This window comes from Pempheris klunzingeri, chromosome 4 (assembly GCF_042242105.1).
Source record: "Pempheris klunzingeri isolate RE-2024b chromosome 4, fPemKlu1.hap1, whole genome shotgun sequence".
Lineage (NCBI taxonomy): Eukaryota > Metazoa > Chordata > Actinopteri > Acropomatiformes > Pempheridae > Pempheris > Pempheris klunzingeri.
Window position 1 is genome coordinate 6,343,565 of NC_092015.1, and position 25,210 is coordinate 6,368,774.

A 25,210-nucleotide genomic window follows, 5' to 3' on the forward strand; every position below is an offset into this window, starting at 1 on the left:
GTGATCTTCCCGAACTGCTTTTCATGGTGCAGCTGCTATTAAGGAGCTGCTTGCATCGATGTCAGTGCACAAAGACACATAATCTGGTGGAAGTAGCACAAAGTGTGGGTGCCTAGGAAGTGAAAATGTAAGTATTATGGTTTGATGAGTTGTCTTTCATCTACCTTACATCATATGTTGTGGGCATCACTGGGGCGACTTCTCCGTATAGTCCTGTAACAACATTTCACAGCTTCCCTGGTCACCAAATGGAAACTGAAACTTTATGTTGAGAAGTGCAGGGTGCAAAGAAGATTCTTTCTTTTGTCATTCCACAGATGTCAGGGCTTTCTTTATTGAAGTCTGGCTCAGTATTCTGCTACACACAGTTCACAGGACCCATATGGCAGCTCTTCAAACAGGTTTAAATCTGCTCTTAAAGGCAAAATGAAAGTTCATTTTTTGATTTATTGTAGTCTTTCCCTTTATTTGTTTACCACTATCAACGGTGTGTTACTCATTCTTACTCATGTGTCTTGGTGGTGGTGAAAAGCACTAAGATAGCAAAGCTTAAATTGCTAAAAGGTCAAACAAATTCCACCACATTACATACAGTAAATAAAATCTGAAAAAAAAAAAAAAGAAATAAAACCGACTATATTTGGGGCCTGACTAACCTAAAATAATGATTAAATGAAGACAAAGAAACAACAAAAACGTGACTGCAAGATAATTACTCTTCATATAAGATAATACTTCTTTCTGGACAGTTGAGGTGCAATTTTGTCAATCATTTCTTGTTAGAATTATAGAATATTTGGTTAACCATAAACCCTGTAGCATCTCTTATAACAGTTACTTGGAAAATTGATGCACTTAAGGCTACAGTGTAAATTTAACATCTAAGTGAACTGAGACATCTTTTGGCTGTAGGCTGCCTCATACATTTGTAGGAATTCCACTGATGGATGAATTTGACCGATGGGAAACATTTGAATCCAAAATCAGAATGACTGTCAGAACAAAGAAGAACAGTTTCAACTACTCGGTGACAGAGTACCATCGCTATATACTCCGGCGGATACAGAAGCCTCTACATTTCCATAAGTGTGCAATGGGACAAAATCAGTAGTCAGACTGCACATGAAGTTCATCCACATTGTTCTTGTGGCTGGACAGGCCCTGATTCATTATCATTAGTAATAATGAAAGAAATGTGCTGCAGTAGTTACTGTGTATCAGACATCAATTTTACTTTTGAGAACAAATGCAGACAATTTAGTTTGGCAGTGATAAAAAGACAATGACATTGGGTCAGATGAGGGATGATTAAACACTCCACTTCAGTCTCACAACCTCGTCGCTTGAAATTTATGCAGAGTGATCCTCTCTGTGCTTTTTCGAGAGGTGGAGAAAGGCATTTTTGAATGCTTTGGTGCTATACAAAAAGAAACGACATGTTCATGATACTTCTGGCTAAACACAGGAGGATGGCCCTGAATATAGATGTGTTTTCCTCAGCTGCAGGGGAGGCAGATCAAAACCTATCAAAAATATACTGCTTAAATGGCTGAGAATCTGTACTAATGCAGTAGGTGTGGATCACAGAATTACAGCATCCACGACAGTAAATCAAGGCTTTTATCTTGGATGCCCCAAATCAGCTCTTGTTTCACTTTTAACAGTATGTCTTTGATAAAACATGCAGAGAGTAGAGAAAATTATCGAAAAGGCATCCATTCATATAGCAACAAGGGACTTTTAGAAGGAGAATGGAAACCAAAAGAACATAAAGGCTGAAAATAGATCAGTCTCTTGCAAGACATAACCTGAAGAGATGGAACCTCTTGTATGAAAGACCATTTTAATGACATGTTGCCTGAGTGAGTGAGTGAGTGAGTGAGTGAGTTCAGTAGTCACAAAAACCTATCATCAGTGATGTTCCTCGGTTCGTACGCATTTTAGTTAATCAATAACCTGCTCACATAACGACTATGGGGAACAAAGGAGGAGCATTGCAGCTGTTCTTTGACATGTTCAATCATCAAGTGTGTTGAGACAAGAGTCACAAAAGTCACATCTAATTGGAAGAGGCACCATGTTGTTCTGTGAGTGAATTTAGGCTGTTTCTGTGTTTTTCTGCAATAACCCCAGGGGAATGCTACCGTAGCTAATGAACATGGTGCACATAAATCACAGTATCTTAGTAGTCAGGTGTGTGTGAGTCACACTGAACATGCAAAATTCTCCCACACAAAATGATTTGATGATCATCTGTGTCAACTTAGCAGCTTGTAGAGTTCAGTGAAATTCACGGCATGAACTATTTTAATGTGACCTGCTGTAGAAGAAAACTGTGCATCACTTGCATTATGCAACACACTGAGAACAATCCAAGTTAGGTGATTTGATCACTTTGCTTTCGCTGCAAATTACTGCCTTAATAACAAGGTCATAAATAACCACATGAATGTTCCCAATAGCTGCATCAATTCAAACACAACTGTTTTAGATACCCATTAAAAGTATATTAATTCAAAGCATCTTATTACTCTGTACAAATTACAATATTTTCATACACACAATGTCTCACAATGCAATTGACAAAGACAGATCACCAGTGTTTAATTACCTGGACGGTTTGATTTTCAAGTGCTGTCTCTTTGTATCTTTGACACCATAACATTATTTGTATTTAAATAGACAATAATTAAACCAAGTAAAATGTATTTCAACATACGTAACAAAATATTCTCAATATCTCTGAGCTTTTATCGCGTTTGAATGCTTGCAGTATTGCCTCCCTCTGCCACAGTCTCCGGTCATGTGCTTCAGATGACACGCCAAATTCAACATGGCCTATAAATGGCTGCTGGCTAGTGCTGGATGGACTCGGCAGGGTTTTAAGTTTTAGCATCTAGCTGCTGGTTAGGTTGGACGCTTCCCAAATGGAGCAATCTGTAGTAAATGGGGTTACACAGCATCTAAGGTTGCAGATGGTGTTTGAAAGCACACAAGCTCACAATGCTTTTTTTCATCATTTAGAAAAAGACTTGAACACAGAAAGTGGGTTTGGGTGGTGTGCAAGGTTGACACTTTAAGATGAAGGTGATTGTTAACACTCAGTTTGAGGTTGGAATCCATTCTCGATCCTGGTCTCTGTGGAGACAATCATCCTCTAATAACAGTAATCTATCTCCTCGTTGGCCAGGACAATAGCTGTTCTGCAGGGGATGTAGACCTAAGAGAGAAAGAGAAAGAGACAAAGGGAGGGAAAAAAGTAGGGAGAAAAGTGAGATGACAATTGAAGATTAATGGTGCTAACGAGATCACTGATTTAGAAGATTATTGGATGTTCAGGTTTATCCCTTTTTAGAAGTCAGACATGGAGGCACTTGGCGGTGCCTTGATGATCAAACGTGATCGCTTCTCACAATCAAGGTCGACATGACGGTTAAATGAAGAAGAGAAGAAGGAGGTAAAAAGACGGGGACGGTGGAGAGGAGGATGGGGGTGTATTTACAGGGATATTCAGATCCTCAGAAGAGACAGTAAACAAAAACCACAGCCCTGATCAAAGAGGGCCGTCAAGGTTAGAGAGGTATAATCAAAGTGTGACAGATTTGCAGCTGCATTAAGACCTCTGGGTGGCACTGGAGTCAGCAGATCTGCGCGAGGAGAGATGTGCTTCAAGTTGTGCCTGTGGAGCTGGTGCCGTGGAATCTTTTTTAAAGCTTTGAGCTGTAGTTGGTGCTGCAAATTTCTTCATCAGTGACTTAGTGAGTCTCACACTCATATAATTAACATTACATTTCATTCAAAGCTTGCGCAGTCAAGTGAACAATCCCCAAATGAGCAATATATCGAAACTTATCAAAAAAAAAAAAGAAGAAGAATCCCAATTTTCAATTCTCAACTCTCCAATCAATGCAATAACTCTGTGTTTCATCATCTCTACATATTGGCTGTGCATCTACTGTAAATTTGAGATTCTGTGAAGATACAATCTGCCAGTGGGCATAAGATGAGCTAAAAGAATCTCCCGAGTTTTTTGCGGTCTGAAGAAGAAAACATGTCAGCAAAAAATAAGCACACCATGGAAAAAAAAAAAAAAAGAACCAAGCCTGGAAATGTCAGATTCCTTATATATACAGTACAAAGAAATCTTAGTGAGGGTGTTAGTTTGGAGCGGTGTAGCTAATAAAGTCTTTGATCAATCCTTTTGATATTCAGAGTGTCGTTCCGAGGCAAGGAGCCACCGTGTACCATTAGTCATTTCAGATTTATGCCAAAGGAAAAGCCAAGCAGACATAAATGATGCTATATTTCCCAACAGAAAACTGAAAAAGAGAGCAGAGCTGTAAACAATTCAATCACCCCCTGAACTCTTCAAGCCGCCCCTCGGCATCAGTGGATCTGAGCTTGCTGTGGATGTGTTTCTTTGGCAACAGTTTGTCACCGAGGGAGTCAAGCAGCCCGGCGCTGAAACACTGACACAGACATTGGTGACTAATTAAACAGTCACAGTGGGAGAGTCTCCATGCAGAAGCACTGCAGAGAGAAAGGAAGGCAGAATGAATCACTGCACCTGTTTAGACAAAAGCTACCACTGCGCCTAACCTGGAATATGTCAACATCTTTTATTTCCACCAAATAGATAGCAATAGTGACAAATTCTAAATCAATCTGTGAACAAAGAGCAGCAGAAAGTCCCAAGTGTTGGCACAGCAATTAGTGGAAGACATTCTAATTAACATATTATTCCTTACAACATGCAGGTCTTATGAATTAGACATCCTGGATTACCCATTAGAACTAATAATTCAGACTAGACACAATTAAGAAAGAGATGAAATGTTTCTGATTATGTAACATTTTAGTCAGAAACATTTTCATCAAACGCAGGACGGGAGGATCATCTTATACTGTGCTGAGCCGAGCTAAAACAAAATGGCCCGTGGGAATAGCGCCAAGGAGTGACACTGTGGTTCAAAGTTATCTGATCACACACAGTCCCAATCGCACTATATCACATTGTACTACGTGGTTAATATTTAGAAACAGCTTCTTGGAGTATCATAGATGTAACAACATTGGTAATGTTGTTTTCAGACACTACCTGAGGCGAATTTTAGAGAAGGCGAGGATGCATACCAAGTCAGTAGAAAGGCACGATCAGACACAAACTTGCTGAGGCTCAAATGGAGGCACATCCATGCAAGCTGAAAATGTTTTAACAGTCCAAGATTGGTTGTATGGTGGTCTGTGTATCCATTGGTAGCTAGTTTACACCTTATGTCTGTACACTTGGTACATTGGACTGCTTGTGTAATCCATGGGTATTTGCAGCCAGATATCAAATAATGGGAAGAGAACATTTGCTTTGCTTCCTGTCTGAAGACACCTTAAGAGGTAGAATTTGTTAGAATCTGTCTTCTTTAAAAAAAAACCACACACACACTGTTACATAGTTTAAAGACCAGATTGCTTCAAAAGTCTTGAAAAGTTAAATTACCAGTGAGTGACCTCGAGTTTCAAGAGCATTGAATGTGAAAATAGTTTTGGATTAAGGGAATTGATGCATCAAAACCAGACATCCCAGTAACGATGTGTGGGACTGCTTGTGAAAGCAAATGTTGCTCAACTCAGTGAGTAACAACTTCTGTATGAAATGACAACATCTATTGTTCTTTTTTTTTTTTTTTGCAAGAATATGTGCAAAACAACCACAAAGTGGCACTAAACAACTACAGAAAAGACATATAGCCATAAAATAATCACAAAGAAATGCAAAATTACCATAAATAGACACTTCAAAACGACAAAAAGGCATATAGAAGACACAAAGTGACTACCAATGACATGGCTTAGTCCTTTTTAAAAGATTTGTGTCTCTTTCAGTCTGGTGTTTTAGTTCTATGTAGGCCCACTGTCTCATAATTCATCCCTGACTGTAGGCTATTTGCATTTACAAATAGCAGCTATTTACTGATACAGTTTCATATTAAAAGCTATAAATCCATACCTGCTCCCAGCGCTAATGACTTCACATCCCTGGTTAACATATGTTATGATCCAATTTAGTTCACACATCCAGTCACCCAATATCAATGTAAATTTCTCTGGCATAATGTCAGACAGAATTCTCATCAGTGTGGCATAAATTCTGCCACCAACGTTTAGTGAAAACAACAAGCAGCCCTGGTCGTCTAGCATCTGACTGGATTTGAATATGTCCATGAAGCCTCTGCAGCTTTCTCATGAGTCACTTGGAGTAGGTGTTTACCACTTCTTCGGCAGACACTCAGAAGCCACATTTCAGATCCGAGCAACAGCAGTTACTACTAACTGTCGGATCCAACAGCTTTTACAGTACAACAGAACCTTTGCAAATCTGACAATTTGTTCCAAATGTTAATATCAGAGCAGCAAAGCAAATTGAGAGAAAGAAGAAGCGAAGCAGTTTGTTTTCGAAGTAGATGTTAGTAGAGAGTTAGACCAGGCAGTTTGTCCTTTTTTAAAACTTCTTTTGTGTTATGGATGTTCTTCTATTGCTGCGCACCACACTCTCATGTGAGAATTGGGATTTTCAACTCACTTCAAGAGCCTACAGTCCAGCCTTCGGGCTAATACTCAATCTGATCAGTGTTCAAACACACTGATGAAGGATTCATGAGGTGCTTCACAGGAATATATTATCCGCTAGGTTTCTGTCTCCTGACCTGGCTTACCGGCAAGAGCACAGCCTCACTACCTGTGCACTTTAAGTCTCCAGACATGTCTCTGCTTGGCTCCATTACTCACTTAACAAGGATCAACTCCCTTTAAGCACTTGCAGGTTGTAGGCAGGCCGAGGATCTGACTAACAACACGAACCTGACTTGTATGGCTAACTGAGTCAAGACTCAATTAAAGGCTAAAATCAGTTTCTCTTTACAGCCTGGGTCTTAGTCTTTGTACTTTTGGCCATCATTCCCATTGATTATTGGAATGCTGAAACTGGCTTCTGTTGCATTCACAAACGATATACAATTTATTATGTTCTACTAACAGGAAAAAAGGACAAAAATTACGATACCCAGGCTGCAAATTTACACTCTAAACAATTTAAAATGAATATAAAAAAATGGATTATTTCACTTCACATTTCACATCTGCTTCACATACTATAAGCAGATACTAACCTTTATAACTTAATGCAAGGTTTTACTTGTGCACAGCAAGTGTACAGGTTTCATACAGTATACACAGCATGTGTACAAGGATTTACTGTGTATGTAAAGTGTGAAGAAGGTTCTCAACATCCTGTCACTATTTTACTCTATTAGTTCACACTTCAGCATCAGGACTTAGATGTTTCTGATGGGAATGTATGTCTTTTGATCATTTGCCACAAGTCTGCTAAGTTTCCCTCACTTTGTTTTTCTTCCATATTTCAGCTTAATTTCATTTTGTGAAACTGCCAAAGCAGACAACCCTTTTGATGCATGCAAAGTTAATAGGTTTTGAAGGGGCTAATTATTCATCAGTGTTTTTTAGTGTTCTGTCTATGACATTTTAACACTAAAACAAAACTGTAAATGTGACAAATACCAGGAGAGGTTAACCTAAAATACATTTTAACACTTGGGGAAATGTAGACCATGACATTTTCTAAGGTTTTGTGTTTCTAAATGAAGAAATTGCAATCATTCAATAGCAGTCCATTTCTTGATGTGCAGGATTCTAATAGAAATGCTCTGCTGAGTGTATCAAGTTGTCAGTTCACTCAGACGAGTGCTTAGTTGCAGCATTTTTTATTTATTTGCATGAGGAGAATAGAGTGTTTTTCATTGTCTATTCTCTCTTACTCTTTCTGGGAGTATTGTCTGTTTTAATAGTTCTCAAACAAACCACGGACCCCTTTCAAAGAACATTTTTGTCGTGACCCCTGAGCCACCATTCCTCAACATAACAGTCATACACAGTATGTGCACTGAAACTTTTATTTTCTTATCTTACTTTGGACTTTTCAGACACTCAGGGGCAAGTTGTGAATACAGTATTGGCATATCATCACCTTTTTAAGCTGTAATGGCAAACTCATATTTTATTTCTACATTCAGCAGTTATAGAACAACATTGGCTTTCATTTGGAGTCTTTATTTCTTGCTACCTGATGACTGTAAGTCAAGTATTCAATCTCTTTTAGCTCTGTTTTTGGTCTCCACCAACTCCTAAAAAAAACCTTCACAATGCTCCACACTGTTCACCAGTTAATCGTTAACTGTGTCTGTGCTGAGCAGATAGTGCGCAGTGGGTTTTTATTGCTTTTTGTTTTACTCATACAGTGTTATGAGAGGGGTGAGAGGGAATCACAATAAAAATTATACTAAGCAGACACAAATCCAATAAATACACTAATATTTTAAATGATTTCTTTCTCTAAAATTAAAATGGGCTCATATTTAAAGTCCACAAAGACAAACAACAAAAGTTTAAATAGTGTCCTGCTGATATGTATCAGAATCTTTTGTGCTCTGCTCATCATGTAAATCTTTTTTATTGTTTACTTGAATGATCACTATTTTTCTGACTGCTGAGCTCCTGGGAAACTGACCCAGAAAATTTGCTGTGTTGCTACGACAACCGGAAACCATGAGGTGTCATTAGCTGCGGTATAACTGCAAATTAGAGTTTTTAATGTGGTGATTTTAATATTCATTGTTTTTTTGTTTTGTTTTTTTCTAAAGTTAAATTTACAACACACAATAAATAAATAATATGATAAATCTTGCGGCACCCTTGGCCTGTCCTCAAGGCATCCCGGAGTGCCGTGACACCCACTTTGGGAACCACTGGTCTATTTAATAGTTGCTGTTAAAACTAATAATATCCTTCCCCATTATGCCAAGTCACAACCCAAGACTGATATTAGCATTTTAATTTGAACAAGTCACTCACATGGATCTTATCAATTAGTACGAAAGAATAAATGCAGATTGTTTTATTTTAGGTGTAGAAGATACTTTAAACTTTAACTGCTTACTGACTTACAACTTACTTAACAGCAACCATGAAAAAATGTTGGTACTTTTGTGGCACCACCTTCAAATAAGGTTTTTAAGTCCTAACTAACAGCTTTACTAATGGTGATTAATTGCTTTACTGATGCTTTATACATCAGTTGACCTGTAATAAATTAAGGTAAAAGTAAAAGATGTAGGACATAGTGTTTATTGTAATGTTAAGGTTTCATATAAAAAATTAAGCCATTCTTTCTTCAAATTAAATCAAACTGAAACAGCATAAAATTGAAACAGCCTTGCAATGCCTTCTACAGTATGCAGCATTTCTGTGAATACAATGCAGAAGCTGCTGTGAGAACCAAGCGCATGTCATGCAAGAGAGCCAATAAAAACAATGAATGATCACAGTTGTCATATTGACATTTACATCCTTTGATTTTTTTAGGAACAGCTAAAAAGTAAAAATGTACTATGATGTTGTCAAATAAATAAACTTACTTGCCACCAGGCACACGCTGGCTGACTTCTACTCATGCTACCTAGCTAACTAGCTTTGATGATGTTGACTAAATAATAATGTTGTTGCTGTTTTCTTATTCATTCACATGAATACATAGGATTATCTATTGCCATGTCATTTAACATCTGACAACAGTGCCCGTTCATGCCCGTTTTATTCAAGCATAGCTGAAAATAAATGCGTGGCTGATGAAGATGGAAACGGTCAGACAGGCAGAGATGGAGATGAGGCTGGAGAGACAGGCAGAGATGGACAGGCATGTGCACAGGTAGGCCCAGGGTGATGCTCAAGCATCTGCCCTTTCGGCCTCTGACTAGATGAGTGCCCTTTTTGCAAGACTGGTTATGTGCTCCAGGGCCTATCATTTCGGGGTGGTCGGGGGATATGTGTGCCGAAGAAAGGGTTTTGCCCTTTCTTCAAGTTACAGCACCAGCCCCTGAAAAAGTCTGTGCACGTTGCTCATGAGGCTGGAAAGAGACAGACAGAGATGGAGATGAAGCTGGAGAAAGGATGGCGCTCTACCCACCTGTATGGAACAAGGAAACGTAGAGGGATAAACGAGCAGCGTGCCCTGACAGCACCCATACATCCATGGTATTGCCACATAATACTTAGCCAGATGTTTGACTGGCTGCCACGTAACATACTCAACACGATGAAACTATTCATTAAGTCAATCTAACATCTGATCATGTAGTCAGTTCGAGTTGACTAATTGATGTACACTTGCCAAAGTAGGAGCAGGGGTTTCATTGCATTCGAAACAAGCCACAAATAAACCATCATGGCACATCACAGGTGTGCTCTGGTAGTTGAACAAATAGCACTACACCTCTGCATTCAATTATATGCATTCTCAGTCTGAGGACTGATGCATTCTTGGAGAACATTAGAGTTTATTATTGCTCAGTAATTAGGAAGCTGCAGAACTGAAGGACCCATTAAAAAGACAGGAGAGAAGAAGTTTGCACAGACTTTGAAAGCAACAGTTGTTAAATAAAACCTGGATGGTGTGGGCACCTTTTGCAGCCCCCGCAGAGGCTCTTGTCTGATTATTTTCCTAATAACCAGGTAGATGTGAAGAGGAGGTGGGGAAGCAGCATCTTTTACAGTCTCACTGTGCAATCTCTATGAAGGAGCCTATAAAGGAGATACAGTAAATGCAGGATGGTCCACACCCTGCCCCCCCCAACCAACCCCCCCCCCCTCTCTCTCCTTCCTCTCACTCCCTTTCATTCCCCATTAATCCATGACAGCGCCAACATTAGCAGATGACTTGTTAACTAAACTTCACATTTTGGCCACGAGGGACATGGGTGAAGCAGTGGTGTTTGAATTAATAAGAGTTTGAAAAGATTTAAGAGAATGTGGAATTTGAGCCCTTTACTGATGAAACCTAAGCTAATACGATAGAGGATCACTGTCTGTGTGAAAGAGGACGAGCCTTTTTAACCGGGGTTAAATAATCCTGAATTGATGTTCTAAATAGAGTGTGAGCTTTGCCAAACACATTTTTCATACATTAAAGTGCTCCACCCAACTCTTAATATAGAGTAATATCCTCTATCCATTAACAGCAACACTTGCAGGATTGATCTCAGGGGGTTCAAGTTGAGCTCGGATAAACAAACACCTCATCAGGTGCTATGTCAACTCTGGTACTAACTGATACAGCTTAAGCGTGCTGCCTTGAGATATTTTTTATTTTACTAAATAAACTGAAAAACCACAGAAGGACATGGAGGATGACTGCGCAGACCACTTCACAGATATCACTGTCCTCACACATTAATTGGACTCATTAACATAAGATCTAACACACGCAGTCAGACAGAGTTACAGTTAGAGTGTCGGCGCTGATCCTCCCTAATTCATCCCTGACCTTATTCATAAACATCTTATTGCCTTTCAGCATTTTAATCAAGAAAAAATTACATCAGGAAAAAAGGAGGCAAACATGAGGAAGATCCTCGAGCACTCTGCTTAAAATGCATATCAGTGTTTCTTTCTATATTTCAAGGACCGACCTAGTTCATGCTATTAGCCTAAAGCAGTCTCCATGATGGAAGCCCAGTGGTTCATTCTCCCAGATATTTTTCTCCTCTCTCTGACGCTGTGCACATGAAAAGGTACGTTCTAACACCATGAATAATGCACATTGTTTGCTGGAGAATCTGAAAGAACTGTAGATACCAGATTCACTTAACGCTCAATGACTGCAGGATAACAGCCAGCATGAGCTGAGTAAAATGTATTGAAGCCAAATATGATATTGACAATCAAAGCCTATTGCTGTGGAGAATCTACAAACAATGGATACCATCCTTTGAGAGACGGACCTGGCCTTTTTTTTTTTTTTTTTTAAGGCAGCCATATTTGATCATTTTCTGGATTCTGATTCATTAAAAACTAATCACATTAATGAGGAAGATACTAAATTATAGAGCAGTGGTTAAGCTGAGAGGCCCAGACCAGGGAGATGGTGGCTTTTTGCCAGCACAGGCAGCCCTCTTTCATGACAACACACTTAAACCTCATTAGAATGCCTCTAAAGGATCCTCTCACTAAAAACTCAATTTCAGGCTAATTAAATTGATTTGTGAAATCAAAAATGAAACATAAAAGGCCAAAATATGAATATACTAACAGCATGTCTCATTATATTGTAATTGCTACAAGCATGTTGTGTGTACACAACACAACACAACACTAAACTACCGTAAAACCATCAATATCCACCTGATTAATGCATAGAAACTGACACATTTGAGTAATGGTGCTTGTTTTAAACTGCTGGTCGTGCTGCAAATGAAGCATAATAATTAGGCCTATCACAGTAGATATTCTGACTTGTCATACAAAACACAAATGGAACTAATATCATTAATGATGGCTCTGTTCTTTTTAATCTGCTAATATACTTGCTTCAAATAACGCCTTCACAGGCTCCTCTTGGCTACAATGCATATCCTGCATTTCTACAGAGCATTGTTCAAATGGGCCCTAGCTTTATGTCTACGGGATACAAATAATCACATGAATGGCAGTGTTAATATATCACAATGTGAGGTTACTGTCTGCTGCTGCCATGTTCAGTAATGTTTACAGCTGTGGAAGTCCTGGAGGAAGATATTCTGGTGTTGAATATTCAGCCATCATCTGTTGACTAGTTGATATACTTTTTAATCCTCCAGGTGCACGTATATAATGAACATTTGGTGTGCAACTACAAACATTAATGGCTGAGTTATGTTTCCGTGTGTCAGTGCCAGGATCCAGGTACTCATTGCTACGGTTAACTGAAACGTTTTGATAGAACCTAAGTCATTATTAATGTTAATGGTTACACCATGTGCTTTTCCTGCTACAACTATGTCCAAATATCCTCTGTCAGAGAGGTTTCACCTGTTTAACTGACAAGTCAAAATGTTATGCTAAAAATATTGTGTCTGTAAGTACACAAGAAATAAATGCACCTTTTGTACATTTTAGAAAAATATGAAATTATGCCTGACATGACTTTGTAACGCTACAGGCAACGTACAGTTGGACACAACAAAGAGAAAAATGTTTGTTCAAAGTTGTAATCCTTCATTTTCTATTTTCTGACATATTTCCGGAGCTGTCTCATCACCACCCACAACTGCTTTTGATGTTTTTCAGCTCCTCCATTACATATGGGCACTGCATTGTAGGACAATGGTATCCATCAACAGCGCACTCCAAAATCATTTAGTATGCATACTGACATTTTTGAGTACACTTAATTTTGTCACTTTGTCAGTGTGAATATACAACATCCTCCAACAATGTTAGAATTAGTATGTAGAGTGGGATGATGATACAGCATAGGTTATTAAAAAGAGCAGTGTAGAGACTGGACTCGACTACAGCAGCCCTGGACTCATAATTGGAGTACACTCCATATTTAGGACGAGAAAGCGTTAAACAAAAGACAACCTTTGATGAGTCAAAAACATATTTACCTGGATGGAGTTGGCACGACCGTTGAAGGGCTGGGGCTCTGTGAAGAACTTTGTGTTGTGGTCCAGCCGCCCGTGACCACCATACTGAACTCCATCTGAATCCAGCTTGATTTCGTATCTGACGAAGATTGAGGTTAAGGCGCAATAGTGGGAAACAAGATTATAAGATCTAAGACATAAGAAGCACACGAGAACGTTTTATCACCAGTGATTTCAGTGTGCAGACTTGGTTTAGCAGTGCTCAGCTGGTTTATATTCATTGAAATCCTCACATCCATCAGCATTCATCTCCCCTTCGCAGCACTACAAAGTGACAGTGCGGAGCACTAACAGACAAAGAGGACGTTGCCTGAAATGAACATAAACACAAAAGTGATTCAGCCATGGCACAACCATCCTGCCTGCCTGTCTAATGTATTGAATTCCAAGCAAAAATATTGAATTCAATCAAAACATCATCCAAATGACTGACAACAAATACACGAAAATAGAGTGTCTGTAAAAAGTAGCAACTCTTCTAGGACTTTGTCTGTTTTATTGTTTTACAACTTTGAATCATAGGGGGAAAATCTGGCTTTTTTTAAGAGATGGTAAATAACAACTACTTAATGTCAAAATTAGAGAAAATCACTACAATTGGACCTAAGTAAGAAGCAAATAGCACATAAACGACTGCCGAGGTATTCATTGCACTCAGGTTAGTATTTTTAAAAGGCAACACAACGTATCTCTACCTCTATTTAGGTCTGGTCCTGACCTTACAAACACTATCAGTTTTGCACATCTAAAAACTGCGATCTTTTTCCTATGAGGAATACAGTATTCTTTATGTGGAACATAGTACATATTTCTCATGCACATGATTATTTTTTACTTTGCCACTGATAAGCTGCTTATTGTCAAAAAAGTGTGATGAATCCACTGTGATTCAAAGTTATAAAATAATAGAAAATGTCAGGGAGAGGGACGGGGTGGTGGTTGATCTTCGCAGCACTGAGACAGTTGACTAGTCAGAATAACTGCCTTTGATCATGTATAGTAAAGGTGTCTGTACTGTGTGTGTGTGTGTGTGTGTGTGTGTGTGTGTGTGTGTAGGTGAAGGCCCCTTTTCTTCATTCTTTCTGTACAATTTCTCTGCTGCACTTCAGAATCTAGATGCTCAGATACTAAAGAGCTGAAATTTGCAATAGGCTCCAGTGAGGACTCTGGCAAATATTCACCTTTTTACAAAAAAAAAGCAGGATCAAATCGATTACATGATGAATTATGCCCTTCAGCAGGGGTAAATGGAGAATACTGACTAATGTGATATCTAAATTGTTAGGAAAAAGCTCTCAGAGTCTGCCTGATGAAACCATTTTCCGGGGAGACTTCCTCCTCCCCATCTTAAACTGCTTGACATTCGTGCGGTCCCATCTTGTTGCTTGACAAAAAAATAAAAAGGATGGATGTCGGCATCAGTTACAAGGCTGTTATTAATGTCAGAGGAAATATTTAAGACATTTTAAAAGCCAGATTTAAAATGCAAGAAAGTGCACTTTGACAAGTATGTACATAAATATATACTTTCATCTGAAAACTTTGCTCCAGGCAAAGTTTAGCCTTGCTCATGCCAATCAGAAATGCTCAGTAGCCTACAAGTGAGCCCTGATGTCCATGTATAATGTAAATACCCATAAACATCTGTGCAGTGCATTATTTACTCCTGTCTCTCGGGCACAGGAGCTGTGAGGAGTGGTACTGTAACAAACACCAGGAGAGAGCAGCAGACATGCAAACAGCCCTCTAATTGGCTGGCTGAATAATCACCTTATCTCCCCATAGGCGATATTCTTGAGTTTGAGTGTGATCCTCAAACGCTGCCTCATTCTGCCCCAGAGCTGGGAAAATTCCGCTTTTGCTGCCTGCTTGTCTGCTTTGATATTGAAGATTAAAAAGAAGTGCTGCTCTGTGCATTGTTTCTGCCTGCACGCGTCCTTTGCTCTACTCACCTCTGTGGCGTTTTATTGACAGAACAAACTCATTTTGCGATGAAGACTTTACAATAACTATCAGAAGAATATGGAAATATTCTCTCAGGGGTTATACAGGAAGGCTCCTGCTAAACTGAGGATACGAGTGATTTCAAAGGTTAATCCTCCCCACATGAACAATGAAAACCACAACATTAACTCATTCAAACAGCACATGGAATGTGTGTGAATTGTAAATATTTGATTCAGAACGCTAGTAACACTACAGTGCACCTTCACACTGCTTGTTGTGCATTTCCAGTGTGCATGTCTGTGGCACAGAGCGTGCTGGAAATGAGGCATAGTTACAGTAATTCAGAGTTCCCCTGCTAACTTCGACTGCAAGGAAGCGAAAACCAGCACAAATTGGTAGTTGGAAGCTTTGGGCGATTACGTCTTTGTTAGTGGCTACAGACGGCTGCAACAACCACTTGCAGTTCAGCTGTAAAGTATTGTAATCGATACAGTCCCTGTGAATAAAGGGGGAGATTTAAGAACACAATCAATTTTGCCCAATGAGCAGAAAGTGAAGAAGGCAGTCTGAGGCTTGATGATTAGAGCCATTGATGACCTGAACACAATCTGGCCATGACCATGATTGCAGACCAAACCACCACTTAGTTTCTCCATCAGCTTGTCGGTTTTTTTTCTGGCTTTATGAAAGTAATAGCACCCTGGCGTGGGTGAACAAGAGCTGAGCGAGATGTGTGTGCACATCTGAAGAATGTGGCATGGCCTTATAGGCATTCTAAATACCGTATCTTGCCTTTTCAGAGTTGACTTTTCCCTAAATTCAGCTCAGCGGGTCCAAGTTACATCAGAGTGGAATAAATGGTGAAAACAGTTTCTGTCACAGAAGAACGAGACACCATTCTAGCGAGCCAGCAGCTGAAACTCACATAAAGTGATGTAAAATGGGACCCTTAAAGACTATTATTTCAAAATAAAGGCATGTCCATTACTTTTTCTTAAAATTCATTACACATAAAATAAAACTTGACAGCTATACATTTATACAGAAATAACATTATTGTTCCAGCGTGCTCAGCAGGCATGTATTGCTGAACTTGTTGTCAGCGGTCAAACTTAAAAAGGAAAATTAGGGTTTACTATAATATGGGTTTTGTTTTCATAAACATAAACTCCTGTTCTTACTTGTAAGTATAGCATGCCATTCATGAAGTGAAGCTGTAACTGAAGCATGAAAGCACATTATTACCCAAACATCAATGACAGTTTACAGACTGACTTCTTGGATCAACTCTGACCTACCGCACTTATCGCACTTTTGTGCAGTTTTTCTGTGCTTTAAGGGATTATTACCAACATTAATTCAATAAATCTTTTTTTCACAACTAGTTTGGGGATGGTTTATTTACTTAAATGTATTTATTTAAATTGCTGGAGTCTAATGTAGACTTGGCTGTCTGAACTGTTGAACCAGACTATGATTGTGTGAGAATACTTATGTCCTAAAGTTTCCACATATAAAGTGTTCAGATTATAGTCACCAGATGAGTGTTATTTGTTATTTTTTACGTTTATGGTAGGGTGAGAAACTACAAAAATATACTCACTCAAACTATAATAAAGTAAGTTTTCCTTAATAATAAGTTTTCATTTAATGCCTGACAAGCAGCTCCTCTATTTCTCTACGCCATTTGAATGCAACGAAATTTGGAAACACAGATTAAGCCTCTAGATTGATGAGGATCTTTGCGGATGATATCTGGCAGAGTAAGTACCAGCAGAGAAAAGTAATGCAACTTTGTGTATGCAATATATCTTGATGTATCTTCCAGCACGCAGTGGTAAAAAAAAAAAGGACTGCATACTTTCTTTTTTCAGAAACTTTATGTGGTACATTATAGATAATACCAGAGTAAATCTATGCACAGCTGTGTGCATTGTATTCTGAACTCTAGTTAGTTAGTGTCACTGCACCTGCAGTTGAATTATTCCAAACGGCATTCAAGGAACGCCTCAGACAGAAAAGGAGAATGATGACCTGACACAATCTCAACTGAATATTGGCACAGTGTAAATCAAAGACCAATCTGCCCTGACAGGTACAGCCTTCATGACAGGATCCAACTGGGATTTCAAATACTCTCACCAGCCAGATAAAGCCCAGTGCCTGAAGAATGTGTCCACCACGAGTCAGAGAGAAAATAATAAAAAACACTGATGGTTTGAGTACCTGTCGAAAAGCTGACGTTGACTGCATTTTAATGGCCGACATTTTCGGTAAGGTGCCTCACTTCACTTTCTCTCCGTTCCGTGAAGAGAGTAAAAAAAAAAGCTCATTCAAGAGAGGACAATGAGAAGCAAAAGAAACGCTTGTCTAAAAATATGAAGAGGCCAAACAGTCACTGTGCATCCAACTAAGAACTGGTACTGAGAGAAGATGACTATATTGAGCTGAGTTGTTATTCATTCATTGTAAAGTTAAGACAGCAGACTTCCCGTTGTACATTATGCCCCAGACACTAAAGCCACGGCAGTTATTTAGCTGTAACACATCTGACCAGTGTCAGCTCTGAATTCTTTTCAGCGTTACATTGCCACCTATTTTTTCTATGTCTAATCAAGCAGCACACTGAAGCATTATGTAGAACACAGTGCTGCAACTGGGCAATATTCTGCTTATTTCTTAGTTTGGCAGTAAAAAAAAAAAAAAAAAAAAACTATGAAAGTTACATAACAAGAAACCTAGAAAGCACCCTCCAGCATCCATCTAGGTCAACATGCAGTCATCTAGCATGTGACAGAGGGCAGCAAAAGGTATCTTAATGGTATCTTTTTTTTTGGTGGAGAGGGACACCCTCTGATATAATATGGCACTTGCCATATTGCCAAAGGAAATAACACCCTGTATTGGATCCATTTTCGGTGGTGCACAGCATCTTCAGCTGCATCCAGCTATTATTTCCAAATACGGCAGTGGTGTGGGCCTCCACTGTGACATCCCTGACCCTCAGACAGGTAGAAGTAAGTTTAAGTATATGACAGCTAAGTGTAATGAAAAAGCACTTTTGGACTCTTTGAGCTTGTCTTGTTTACCTCTTCTGCCTCTGAGTGGCACTTTCATCTGTCTTCTCCCCTAATTGGATCCTCTGCACACATTCCCATCGGAGGATCTGCATCTCCTCATACACATGGTGCATTTACCTTCCTCACACACACAGCACATTTGCCTTTATGTGTTTACTGCTTCTCTGTATAATGACAACCAGAGCTTTGCCCTCACATTTATTTGCATTTCCTCTCAACCCACCCAGTGTCTGAGGCCTCTCCTTAAACATCAAAAGAAGCACCAGGAGGAAAAGATGTGGTTCCATCTAAATGAAAATAAACCTTGAAAAACGGTGTTACAGACACTGCAGCAAGGCTATTAGTGGTGTGCCCGAGATTCACCCCATCAAGGCGAGTCAAAAACACAAGGCAGAGCGTACAATTATTGCACATCAAACAAGCTCACAATTAACGCATGATATTTAGAGATTGGGGGTTACTTATGTGGTTTTTTAATCATCAAATAAAGTTGATTAGTGTTCTGTCTCATTATTCACTAATAATGACATGTTTGGGGTTTTTTGTCTTTTTCTTTTTTTTAAAGATGTTGATTATCTTGCAATAGAGATTAGTAATGTCCTTTTTGTATTGATTTTGATCCACTGTAATAATCATTCTACCAAGGCAGTCAGTGACATTACAACCTACATTTATGTAATATATATATGTGTGTGTGTGTGTATATATATATATATATATATATATATATATATATATAATGTAATGCTTGCCAGATAACATAATAACCTGGCAAAACGCAATGAAGTTGAGATGTTATAAAACATTTTGCTCGTTAATATAATGATATCATCAGGCTGACACAGCATCAGAAACTTTCTTCATTTAGGATATTTCATCACATTTAATGACAATGTAATGTAAAATGCAAAATGTAAATGAAACATAAAAAAATTATACAAAAATCAAAGAAACAACTGCTATTTAACAGACTCATTGTCAGCCAATCAAGCATCATAATTTGAGACTGAATTGCTCATGTATAGTGATTTGAACTGATGGCATCGAGACAAGACTAACAAACTGTGCGTTTTGACTCGCCATCGCATTATTTAAGTCATAGCTGAAAAAGCAACTCAGCTCCGTATTCATCCGGGAAGCTGTTGGCGTGAGCTTCAGTGGGCCCCAGAAGAGAGGGATGTCCGTTATAATAAATACAAATCTGTCAGCTTTCTGTCCCCCTTCACATCCCTGATCATTAAGCCTGCTGTAATCACAACTGTGGGACTCATTAAATTCTTTCTGTGCTGCTCACTGGGAAGACAGACAGCCAATGCCGCTAAAGAGAACACTTTCTGAATCACTGGGCTCTGCTATTATTTCTCTCTAACAGCATAACGACACCACTATAAACAACTGAGTCATATTCCTCTCAACAGTGACTGCTAAAATTATATCACAAAAGTATTAGCCTCAGAGAAAACACTGCCATTAAAATTGCGGGTCTTTACAAATCACATTTACTTTAAACAAGTCTAGCAGTGTTTAAATCCCTGGTTTTCAGCCCAGAAGAATTCATCCTCTCAGAGGTGATTTTTAGCATCTTCAATGCCCTGGCGAATGCAGTGGTACATTGATTTTGAGCCACGTCCAGCCTTCAAACTCACATCAAAGGTTAGTAGTGAAGATGACTGGTGAGGATGGTTGATGGCATAAACCTAATTCACGTACTATACACAGAACCATGTGACGGAAAGAAGAAACTCATGTACAGCACATGCGACCAGCCGATGCTACTGTCTGTGAAGTCAGACACATCTTATTCCTCTGAGCCACAGAGCTCCATTGTTGTCCAAAAATGATTAAGAGCACATCAGAGAGCCTTGGCGTTGCACTGGGTGAGATTTCCCTTAATTACCATGAACGCGGGCACTGTAATCTATTTTGAGTCAGCCCCACATATAACATCCTGCTGGTGTTAGCACGCCAAATCGTCCCAACAAATACACTTTGCACTCCTGTTTAAGTAACATTTGCTCCAAACTACAGTGCACAGCTGTCCCAGGGTATTTTTTTTTAAATAAATGACCTGTTTTTCAAAATGAACATCTTCAGTAGAAACAAATTAGTGGATTCTCAGGCTGGGAAAGTAGGAAAGTATTTAAAGATGCATTATTGGTTTTGGTATTTTCATTTCATTCAGTTTGTTGAAAACACAGAATATTGCTCGTCTTATCCTTTAAATGTCTATAAAGCCACACTAGTGGTAGCGTAATGCTAACAAGTACAGCTGATCTGATGGAAATGTGGTCATTCATTTTAGAGAATCCTGTAATGAAGTGTTGGACAAGTGGGAATTTGGACTTGGTGCTAGATGATGCCGCAGTTTGTATGATTTATCCACTGGGGACCATTCACATGTGTAATAAATAGTTGTTGACCTACTTTATCTCACTCTGGTGAGCACGGATATAAGCCTCTCAAAAAAAGTTTAAATACTCTCCGTCTGATTCCTGCTCCTTCTATTGCTGCCATTTGCCGTCTGGATTGAAATGTTGCCAGTTGGTGATTTCGTCAAGCTGGAAAAATTATTTCTGTTGTATAAAAGAAGTAACTAACAAAGACATGATTACTCTCAGCAGCACAGTGAGCGTGCAGTGTGGCGTGACGGAGGAAAGCTGATGTCTGAAAATTTGAAGGAAAAGAGCAGTGACATGAGAGATGAGGGCTCAAAGGATACTTTCCTGGAACTTCTACAGCCACCCTGTAGTCCTGGAAGCTCTTACTGGGGTGGAAGTTGAAGATAAAGAGCACATTTGCTCTGTCAAACACAATGACCTTGTCCTCTTCATGCTTGGCGCTGACAAAGGCCTAGAGGGGGAGAAGGGAGAGGGAAAAAAAGCTAATAAAATATTTCTTCATGAATAGTCATTACCTTTCTCATCTTGGATTTAGAGACTTATAATGGGGCACATTATATCAGTGGACTCCACATTTCCAATAGGCTGAGTAACACTCCCACATCAAATTTCAGGTGGCACTCATCAGCAGAAAGCAGCGGCCCAGGGTAGTGCGAGCTCACACTGTCAGCTTTAGACAGCTGCACATGATAAAGCCACCACTCTCCTGTGGAGCGAGCTACTGTTAACGTGTCATTAGCAGAGATTATCAATGTCACCCAACCCCCTATTTTTAGTGCCTTGTTCCCCAAGCCAATTTCAGGGCAGCATATTCACGGCTGAACGAGATGATAAGCACCCCTGCAACTGGACTGGCAAAGAGGATGGAGGTTAAGAAATAAGATGACATTCGGAGTCTTTTAACAAGTGCATTTCTACATGAGAAGTCCAAAAGAAAAAGGAAAACAAAAAAAAAAAAGAGAGTAATGCCAAGCTTCTCTGGCTGGCTGTAAGTGAGTTGGTCGGTTGTCATTCGTCAAACAAATTCAAAATGAATATCTAACTACTAATTTTCAAGTGTGCATGAAGAAGAATGTCGCCCTCGGATGCAAACATAGTCACCTGGTATGAAAGCGTCCTCCAGTTTAACTTTAGAGAGTCTGAGAGTCTGCTAACTTTCTGTTTGGGTCACTGCCTGCGGCATCATTCTGACCTAAAACAACAGTTTCTGTTGAAACTTAGCCAGGCAGTGAGAGCAGGGTAAATGTCTACACCAGCCCTATTTGTGACCTCAGTGCTCGGAATGAAAATATTTTTGCAAAAACCACTGTTAAAATCCAATATTTTTGCAAAGCCACTGTTCAAATCCAATATTTCCACAAACTGCGACCCTCCTGTCTACTCCTTTTCTTCACTGAAACGTAGGCACAGTCAACTGCAGGTGCAGCCGGCACAGTTTATGGAAAAATTGGATTTAAACGTTGGTTTTGCCCCGAGCAAACATTTTGTGTTCACGGCGAGACAGAAGACATCAAAAATACATTGAAGATGTAACCCACTGCTGGAGAAGAGGTCAGAAATAACGTTTTGACTTCCCCCCTGAGGTTTGCTGAGAGAATGTGACCGAACTGTAAGGTTACATTCAATGACCTCAATATTTGTGATACTGGTATAAGTACAACACATACTACTCTGGATGCCATAGTCATAGTGCTCACTGGTCTATTTACAGTTTTATCATAGAAGAACAACTCAAGTGATGCCATCTCTGCACTAACAGAAGCTTCAGTCATGTCCAGTGTGGGCTTTTGAGGCTCACAGCTGGCCATCTTCAAAGAGGAGGACACAAATGACAACTTCAAGCACAGTCCCTGCATATTTCCATTTCCGCTTACTTCACTTACACCTGGGACAACAGGCAGAGCTGCTCACAGATCCTCTTATGCTTCTCATTTTAACTACAAAATGCCCTTGGATCCTCCCATCACAGTGAAATATTGAACCAAGCTTTAGAATATTCGCACTAAGCACGATTACCTTGGCAATGTCATCGATAAGCTAGACAGAGGACTCAGACTCATCTGGTTATTACAGCAGAATCTCTGAGCAGTTATTGGCATTATCTGTGAGTGATGTTCTACAAAGTCTTTTTGTGATATTGTATCAATCCCTGAATGAGATTTTTTGCCTCAACTGCCTCCAAGCAGTGTCTGAGACCGGAGAGCAGGGTCAGCTACAAAAACCCCTCCCTGGTACTGATTTATTAGCTATGGCTTCAGTCTGGTCTTTAGACCACTTACCTAATAACTTAAGTAAAGTTTTACATAATGCCTATTTTAATTTGTGTCAACTGTGACTCCACCTCTTCCCTCTTGTCACTTTTAAGCTACAGACGTCAAAATATTTCTATCCAGCTGGTGTTTATAACCAGTGGCACAAACAATTTAAGGGGCCATGTCTGTGTGTAGTGGGTTATGTAACAGCTTATGCACTAATTGACCAAAATCCTAAATATATCATATGTATATAAATATACTGAAGCATATTTAAAAGTAAATGTCTGTTCGGTGTTAGAAAAGACTAACAAATTTTAAATGTTTGTGCAATAGGCCTTACGTTGCCTTGATTCAAACCCATTTAGGAACTCACTAAACTAAACTAAGGCCTAGTCCAATAACAGTGAATAATAGAAGTCATATTGTGCAAAATGGGCCTATATGATAAAATGCAATCAGTGTTAGACTATATCAGTTCTGACAAATGGTATGATGAATGCCTACAGGTATTCAGGGCATCAATGTCACGCAAACAAAAAATATACAAACAGAAAATGTCATCGCCAAAAACAAGCTTTGCAATGCTTATTTTTCCTTAATTAAACGACAGCTCACCCATAGATATAGCAGCAGCCATCTAAAATTGCGAGCTAGGCCGTGACAGGGCCCAGGCTGATCCATGGCTGATCCCCACTGGGTCCCTGCTCTGCACTTGATATGTGATCCCCCTGTCAGCATTTTGACACAAACTGTCTTTGGTCATCAAATCTGTAACTCTGCTGTCAGTAGATGACATCTTGGTCCAGTGTTTTCGATTCATAAGGACAAAAATCTTATAATTTTGTCTTACTATCTGGTGACCCTGACATAAAAACGTGCTCTTCTGATGATCACAGAATAACTATTTGGCAGCTTAATACTACAAAAGAACTATAACAAAAATAAAATCTGCTGTTTCATGATCATAGCAACAACAAAAAAAGAGACCTAATTAGATGCACATTCCATAAAATGTAACTACTGCCCCAATATCTACTTATGATCAAGAACACTTCAGAGTAAGCTCTTGCTGTTGCAGGTATCCGTAATCAAGCCCAATATTCAGAAATGATCCCTGCTATGGTTGGTCTTCCTGCTCCCGAAACCTCTCAGCTGCCCAGAACTGTGCACATAATGTAAATTACTGGAAATGGTAATCTTCAGACTGCCATTATGTAATCTAAGAGAATAATTTTACACATGATTTGAGGTGATAAAACAAGGGAAGAACAAAACTAGATGATGTCTAAAGTACACATAGTAGAGCTGCCATTTAATATATGGTTTCACAAAGAGACAGCCAAAAAAAAAAATGCACCCAATGTGTAGCTGCCAGTAGCATCCTTTGGGATCAGCATTCCCTCCCATCCTGCCAGAGGGGAGCTCAAATATCAGCCAGGCTCTGCTTTTCCTTTGCCTTTTCTCACCTCCAAAGCTCTTTTCATCCAGTTGTAAAGGATCTAAGAAGTTCCAGTAAGTCAGAACACTCTTCTGATTGATCAACCACGGTACAAAAATCATCCTTGTGAACAAGACATGTCGCTAATTATGCTCTCTGATACATTTCCGTCTGTGCTGCATTTGTGTCTGTTGAGGAGAAATCCGCAGGTCAGAGTGTAATGCAGGAAGATGAAGTAGCTCTTATCTGAGAAACGGTTCCTAGGGATGTGAGGGAGGGCATTTTTGAATCAATTACACAGACTCACTTCTAATCCCTGTCAATTTAGCCACACTCTCCATTTGCATTATCCCCTTACTTTGCTACCAGCCCCTCAAGATAAAAACATACATTTTTTCCCCACAGGTTTCAAATGCAGGCAAAGAGAAAAGCTGCAGGATGAGACTGAAATCTATTACTATTCACCTTGACAGCAGCCAGAGAAACAGGACATTTCCAAAATGGACTGTCTTTATGGAGCATTTATCTCCATCTGCTTGAGGATTACAGTACTCCCCAA

General features: G+C 39.4%; 1 protein-coding gene across 1 annotated transcript in view; it reads right to left on the reverse strand.

The window, feature by feature from the left end:
• Positions 1-309: 309 nt before the first annotated feature.
• The window catches only part of gbe1b (glucan (1,4-alpha-), branching enzyme 1b), a 76,999-nt gene continuing 52,098 nt past the window's right edge, over positions 310-25,210 (reverse strand). Inside the window, exons 14-16 of the mRNA XM_070829024.1 lie at positions 21,279-21,409; positions 13,494-13,611; positions 310-3,220 (exon numbers count right to left, since the gene is read on the reverse strand). Of these exons, the coding sequence (XP_070685125.1) occupies positions 3,158-3,220; positions 13,494-13,611; positions 21,279-21,409 (312 nt within the window). The 3' untranslated portion in view covers positions 310-3,157. The remainder of the gene's footprint in view (positions 3,221-13,493; positions 13,612-21,278; positions 21,410-25,210) is intronic.